Here is a 7,241-nt window from a genome sequence, read left to right as displayed (position 1 = left end):
GGGGCGGCGGCGCGTTTTCGTCCGGTCCGGGACGGACACGTCCGGCGGCGCGGGGAGGAATTCTTTAGGGTTTGGACTGCGGGATTTCGGGGGAGGCCACATATTTATAGGTAGAGGGAGCTAGGAGAGTCTAAATGAGGAGCGGTTTTCGTCCACACGATCGTGATCGAACGACCGAGAGCATGGAGGGAAGTTAGATGGGTTTTGGGCCACTTTGAAGGGGTGTTGGGCTGCACACAAAAGAGGCTTTTGCGGTTACCCGGTTAACCGTTGGAGTATCAAACGACCTCCAAATGGCACGAAACTTGACAGGCGGTCTACCGGTGCTATACCAAGGCCGCTTGGCAAACCTCGGGCCATTCCGAGAAAGTTTAACACTCGCACAAGAGAAAGGGCAAAAAGGGGACGCCGGGGAACATAGGAGTGCCGAATTGCAAAACGGACAACGGGGAAAATGCTCGGATGCATGAGACGAGCATGTATGCAAATGCGATGCACATGATGACATGATATGAAATGCATAAGATGACATGGCAAAGTGCAACACGCAAGCAAATGACATGGCAACGACGGCGAATAACTGGAAGACACCTGGCGCATCGAATCCGGGGCGTTACAAAGGTAGTTAGGACAGGTCCGTGACCCTACCCTAGGTACATGACTTCATCACAAACTGCTAGATAAAAGTGACGACCTGTTGAACGATGAAATGGAACGGTCTCAAATTCTGTCTGGAGACCTTGAGCGCCTCCGGTCAAAATATGACGAACTTGAAAGCCGTCATGTGGCCCTCTCAGCTGCACACGAGAAGCTGTCCTATGAATTTCTTCAAAGGAAGCAAGAACTCGAAAAGCTGAGAGTGTCTCATGATGATCTTTCAAAAGACAACGATTCATTACTCGCTCAACCGACCAACGCTGCTCAGGAAGAATTTGTTGCTCCATGCTTAAAATGCCTTGATCGTGATAATGCAAATTCTTCAGCTGAATGTTCAAATGCTTCAACTGCTGCTATTTCTTCAAATATCTCTATGGTTTCAATCCCCTCATCTGAGGAGACCACAAGTGTTACTGACTATTGCAACAAGAGTTTTGTTTCAGAAACATTGGTGACGTTGCAAAAGCATCTCTGCGTATGGGTCCCTTCTTTGCAACAAGAGTTTTGTTTCAGAAACAACTATTGCAACAATGATTTTGTTTCAGAAAAAATGCCGCATAGGGCTGGGACGGATCAGCAAGGAGGGCTCCCCCGACACCTAGACGAAGAGGCCATGCGCTGCACCGCGGGCCACTGAAACAACAACTGGGTTGCGCGGGTCTCAGGCACTTTCGCCGATGTCGGGTGGTGGCTTGGCGATCCCGATCTAGATGCAGGGCACGAAGATGTGAGCGGTAGGGCGGCCGGCTGCCCGGCCGACATCGAGTGAGGTGGCGAAGGAAAAGATGAGGGATGGAATTGGGACGACGAAGGCCTCCCTCGCCCGCGAACGACGGTTGTCGAAGGGGCCAGCGGCGAGCACGGGCAGGCACACGTGTACGTGGCCATGTAGTCCGTGTGTAGCAAGTGCTGAGCTGAAGAAGTGCTTTTGAAACAGGGGTGGAGTTGTAAGAACGTGAAGTAGATGAGGGTGGCTCCTGGCCGTCGATCAAAACAGATCGAACGCCCATGGAGGCTTTTTTTGCATGGTAATACGTGTCTCATTCATATCATAAAGAACAAAGTACAAGTCACGTAAAGACCGACATGAAAAAACTGAAAAGATAACAGAACATCTCTGAGCTTGACACCGACGCCCGTCACCTGCCTCCGGCACCACCATAGCAGCCACCGAAGAAAAGAATGACGAAGCACCTCCTGACCCGAGCTCGACGCGGCTCCATCGCTGATATGCAGCTTTACGGACCTCCAAGGTGGCTCACCAAAAGTGAAACCCTTACCGTTGAACGAATCAGACCGGGGCAACACCCCGGACACGCCATCGAACTCCAGATCTAGCAACCCACCACGACTAAAACGCCGAAGGAGGAAACCATATCTGCCATCCACCAACCACGAGCCCAGCACATGCTCCGTCTTCCAGATGTCGTCGATGCAGACCACAATCTGCATCCGCTCCTGGACTACCTCCCAAGCTCCGCGCCGACGCTGGAGCAAACGCCGTCGCAATGGCGGAGCTCGAGGACACAGGTCCACGACGAGGATGCCGCCGCCGCCACGCCATCCTTGCTTGAACAGACTGGTTTCCAAATCCATCCCCAACCATAGGACCGATGGCCTCGTCTGGGAAGGATCCAAAAAAATCTTTATTCAGCGTTGTCATCGTCGCCGCCGAAGCAAAGACGATGAACAACCTAAAAACCTAAACTACGAGAGAGTAAAAACGATCCACACACGTGGATCCGGCGACCCCCCTCACCACCGACGACCGAGGTCGCCGGTGGAGGGGAGCCGCCGGAGAGCGGCGTTGGAAGATCGGCCTCCCCCTGGCGGCGGCTAGGGTTCGAGCCGCCAGGGACGAGAGGAAAACGATCTGCAGGCAGAGTTGTATCCGGTCGCCCACGGGGGCGGTTGACGCGCATTGAAAGATCAGGCGAGTGAATACATACGTTTTCCATACGGCCGTTAATTACTTTTTTAGAAAAACTGACGTTAAATTTGTAGCGATTTGCAAGAAAAATTGCCGAAAAGAGAAGAAGCTGGCCCGGCTACTCCGGCCTAACAGCAAAAGCAATTTTAATTCCTTCGTCGCTTACATCCTAAGCAACGTGCTGGCACCGTCCATCCGTGGATCCCGTGCCTAGCCTCCACGCATCGCGACACGTCCCGCAACCGCAACCGCAGCCGACCTGACCCGCGCCGACGGGAGGGAGGGACGAGACCCCGACTCCACGCCCCTTGCGTTGCTTACTTCGGTTCCTTCTCCCTTCCTCGGTACAGAATCCAAACCCCACCCACGCACACGCAGTCATCGCGAAGCAAAGCGAAACCGCAAAGGACTCCTCCGGCAGAGCATGCGCGTTGCTGCGACGCGGCCCGCCTCCTCCGCTCCCGTTGCCCTCCTCGCCGCTCTAGCCCTCCTCTTCCTCGTCGGCTCCGCCTCGCTCGCCATCGGAGCCATGGCCAGCCACGTCCTCGGCGGCAAGAGCGAGAACCCCGACGCGGCCAACAGCCTCGAGACCGACGGCCTCGCCCGCTTCGCCGTCGACGAGCACAACAAGCGCGAGGTGACGCGATTTGACTACTCATCATCCCCTTTCTCTCCCCTCCTCGGATGGTCTGCTATTTTTGCTGCTGTGATGAACTGGCGCGGTCGATTTGGGTACTGATATGTGAGTTGTATGTGTGTGTGTGTGTGTGTGTGTGTGTGTGTGTGTGTGTGTGGTGGCGCTGCAGAACGCGCTGCTGGAGTTCGTACGGGTCGTGGAGGCCAAGGAGCAGACGGTGGCCGGCACGCTGCACCACCTCACGCTTGAGGCGCTTGAGGCCGGGCGGAAGAAGGTGTACGAGGCCAAGGTCTGGGTCAAGCCGTGGCTCGACTTCAAGGAGCTGCAGGAGTTCCGCCACACCGGGGATGCCACCTCCTTCACCATCTCCGACCTCGGCGCCAAGAGAGGTACGCTCCTGCTGGTTTCATCGGTGCGATCTGTCCGTTGCTTGCTGTTGCTTGTGTTACTCCTGTATATGTGTGATTTATTAAGATACTTGTGATGCGGTGAGTCGTAGGTGTTTGTAGAAATGCCTATTTGCCTAGTATTGGATATGCCCTCCTTCCGAACAACCTGTGTATTCCTTCAGGTGGATTGATTCAAAATCAATGTTCGAGATCACCCAATTGGGGTTGGGGGATGATAGTTTGGAATCAATTTTTTGCACAATACCTGCTGCTCTAGTATTTGGGATTTCTAGGCTTATCCAACAAACCAGTCTCCACATGTTAAGTCTTACTTTATGATAGTATCCTTGGAGCTTCAACTAATAATCAAACAATAGAACAAAATCACTAGACTGCTCCAGCTCATGTCAATTATGCACTAAAGAGAAGGCCATCATATTAGGTGAGTTCGTGAAAATAGTTTACGTACCAATGATGATGACCATCCATCATGTGAACACTTGCTTTATCACTAATTTCTGGATTGGGAGTTAGTTAGACGGCTATAATTGCTCGTCGAAATTTGACAGCTGATGTGTGGTCTACGAAGTGCTGTCGACTTGTTGAGTTCATCAAATGAACATAATTCTGATGATCAGGACATTTGGTTCAAATGCAGGCACACAAATTGTTATTTTCATAATTACTTCCATATGGTAGAAAATCGTATGTTGCCAAAAAAACTAAATGAAGTGAGTATGTAGTAGTTTGACTATCATGGTCAGGTTAGGTAGCGTATGTCCACATCAGCACGAATTGATTTCCAAATGAAATTCAAGTATTAGCTCACATAAGTGTAAATATTTGCCATGACTTGGCAAGTGTTCATACCAGTTTGTAGTTCACCCCAGCATCGAAACAATGTTCCTAATTTCAGAAAGTAAAGGCGTTCTGTTCATGTAACCTGATACACGAACTGATTTTAGAAGAAAAGTGGATAACTGGATGTTGCACACTATCTCGGCATGAACGGCATCTGTCCAAATTATTCAAGTAGTTTGTTACATTCTCCCTATTTCCCGTATCCCTATATAGTTTAAGAACAATAAGAAAAGTATGAGACGTAAAAAGTACGATAGTGTAATTGCGACATCTAATCTAACCATGTGAGCAGAGGGGGGAACGGGTAAAGAAGTGTTATTGAGAAAAGACATGTTCCAACTGTACGACGCTTCTTTCTGTAAGAACTTCACATATTCTTTCTGAAGTGGCATCGAATGTCATACCAGCCTATTTTCTTCTTTGGCATGTTCACTTTTTCTGCTTGAGACTTGTAACAGGGAACAAGATAAAACCTGATGCCAAGTGGTTAAATTAGGAAGTCATTGAATATCAGATGTTGCATATGATATGGATGGTAATAGTAGACATGAACTTGTGTTACATGTTAGGTCTTACTACATAGTTTAGCTTCCCGTAATATGGTCTTATCAAGTACTTGTTGTATTGAACTCAAAACCAATTTCAGGGGGACATGAGCCTGGATGGCGTGATGTGCCTGTGCATGATCCTGTAGTCAAAGATGCTGCAAGCCATGCTGTGAAATCAATCCAGCAGAGGTCGAATTCCCTTCTCCCATATGAACTTGTTGAAATCGTTCGTGCAAAGGCTGAGGTTTGTTTTATGTAATTGTTTTTCTACTTCAATTCTCCTTGACAAGTAGTAATATTCATCTCAGCTTTACTTGCTGCTACCATGACCAGGTGGTTGAAGACTTCGCGAAGTTTGATATCCTCATGAAACTGAAGAGAGGGACCAAGGAGGAGAAAATGAAAGCCGAGGTGCATAAGAACCTCGAGGGAGCTTTTGTGCTGAACCAGATGCAGCCAGAGCATGACGAATCTAGCAGCCAGTGAATCTGACTTGTTGAGCTCACAGTAATGTAGTTTGTACTAAGAAATAAACAGTAAACCTGTCTCTACATGGATATTATGCTTTCTGCACCGGCGGTTGTTGAATGAAGCACGATGGAACTATGTGTTCTTGCTAGCTGGACCTTATTTGGTTGCTGTTAATGGTGGAATGTGCAACCAATCTTGTAACTCGAGGGTACCGTTGGATGCGATATACACTGTCAATTTCGGTTACTCTGCAATATACACTGTCAATTTCGGTTACTCTGCAATATACACTGTCAATTTCAGTCACTCGATAGTGTAGTGTGCTAGCTAAGCTAATGGTGCAGTATGTCCATAGTTATTTGCTTTCTTGTTAATGGTTGAATCATCATATGAAACGTGTCCATTCTGTTTGAATCACGAACGATTCAACAAAATAGCCCCAGGCTTGTCCGGATGTGGTATTTTTGTTTGAGAAGGTTCGATACTCTGTAAAGAAATATAAGAGCGTTTAGATCACTATTTTAGTTTAGATCACTACTTTAATGATATAAACATTATTGTATTTCGAGCGTTTAGATCAGAAATATAAGAGTGTATAGATCACTACTTTAGTGATATAAACATTTTTGTATTTTTTCACAGAGGGAGTACTTATGAAGTTAACGATACCCCCAATTCAACAGTCCCCCTCCCTCTAAGATGGATCAATTGGACTAGGCATATAAAGGTCTCAAACAAATAAGAAGTGTGAAACTAAAGAATTTTAAGCCCTTGGATTCCTAGCCTTTTCGTTCGGTTGTTGAATGTTGAGATTTGCTTAATGACTTGTTTGATGATGGAATATTGTGTAAACCTTCATTTTGATTATTGATTTCTTTTTTTTTTGCACATGGCTACACGTGCGTTGCATGTACACATTTACTAGTCTACAAAGATCCTCATTCAAACAGGCACCTTCCCCTCTATTCCTCTCGTGACACGAGCCGAGCTCCGGGCTCCGGACTTGCATCTGCGGCGACTAGTCTCTGTGTTGTTTCTTGTTCCTTGAATTGCCCTTGTGCCGTTTTCTTGTTCCTTCAACTTCCTTAGCGCACCCTGCCTTCGGTGGCCACGATGGGCGGCAGTGGGTGAATCTTGTGACATGTACATTGGTAGGGTTCCTCCTCTTTTGAATAAGCCCGATCTGGTTTCTTCTCTTTTGGTCCTTCTGCTCTTTGTTACGGCCATGGCGGCTGGAGAAGAGGATGCTGGAAAGGCCCTTCCCAAGGAAGAGTGTAGTAAGTGAGCTTGTTAGACGCCAACCGACCCTCCTGACCATAATGAAAGCAGAGGAAATGACCAGATGATCGACAGGCCAGGGAAGAGTGCAATCAGCAAACACGTGCAGCATACACGCCAGTCGGCTAGTCCGCGGGGGTGAAAGGCCAAAAGAGATCATACCCAACTTAAAAAATAGAGGGACTCTTGCACGGAGTAAGGTCCGGGGTACGTATCGATGATCACGCTAATGACATATTGTTCAGACCAGGCACATTTGACCATGGCATGTCCGATTAGCAAGGGTGATTAGGTCTCTGGCCAAACCGAAACCCTTGTGGCCGAGCCATAACCATGCGAAAGTGTAAAAGAGAGCTTCGGCAAGAACAACGAGTGCATGTGTGTGTGTGTGTGTGTGTATCTCCTACGTACTTCCCTTTCGTGGATACCATAGCTGACCAGGGATACATTGTTTCTGATAGATCGAGCCC

General features: G+C 48.3%; 1 protein-coding gene across 1 annotated transcript; it reads left to right on the top strand.

Moving 5' to 3' along the window:
* Positions 1 to 2,891: 2,891 nt before the first annotated feature.
* LOC119275831 (cysteine proteinase inhibitor 12-like) lies at positions 2,892 to 5,779 on the top strand. The gene is made up of 4 exons (XM_037556755.1): positions 2,892 to 3,224; positions 3,394 to 3,613; positions 5,121 to 5,266; positions 5,356 to 5,779. Exons 1-4 carry the CDS (start codon positions 3,012 to 3,014, stop codon positions 5,506 to 5,508), a joined length of 732 nt encoding a protein of 243 aa, XP_037412652.1. The 5' UTR covers positions 2,892 to 3,011; the 3' UTR covers positions 5,509 to 5,779.
* The last annotated feature ends 1,462 nt before the right edge of the window (positions 5,780 to 7,241 follow it).

The sequence above is a fragment of the Triticum dicoccoides genome, chromosome 3B, assembly GCF_002162155.2.
Source record: "Triticum dicoccoides isolate Atlit2015 ecotype Zavitan chromosome 3B, WEW_v2.0, whole genome shotgun sequence".
Lineage (NCBI taxonomy): Eukaryota > Viridiplantae > Streptophyta > Magnoliopsida > Poales > Poaceae > Triticum > Triticum dicoccoides.
Note: the sequence above shows the minus strand (reverse complement) of the source record. Positions and strands in the feature narration are given on the sequence as shown.

Excerpts from the sequence above, each read along its gene's own strand:
- LOC119275831 (XM_037556755.1), top strand. The coding sequence starts at position 3,012 with ATGCGCGTTGCTGCGACGCGGCCCGCCTCCTCCGCTCCCGTTGCCCTC. Across the intron at positions 3,225-3,393 it reads ACGAGCACAACAAGCGCGAG|AACGCGCTGCTGGAGTTCGT; the intron begins GTGACGCGATTT and ends GTGGCGCTGCAG. Across the intron at positions 3,614-5,120 it reads CGACCTCGGCGCCAAGAGAG|GGGGACATGAGCCTGGATGG; the intron begins GTACGCTCCTGC and ends AACCAATTTCAG.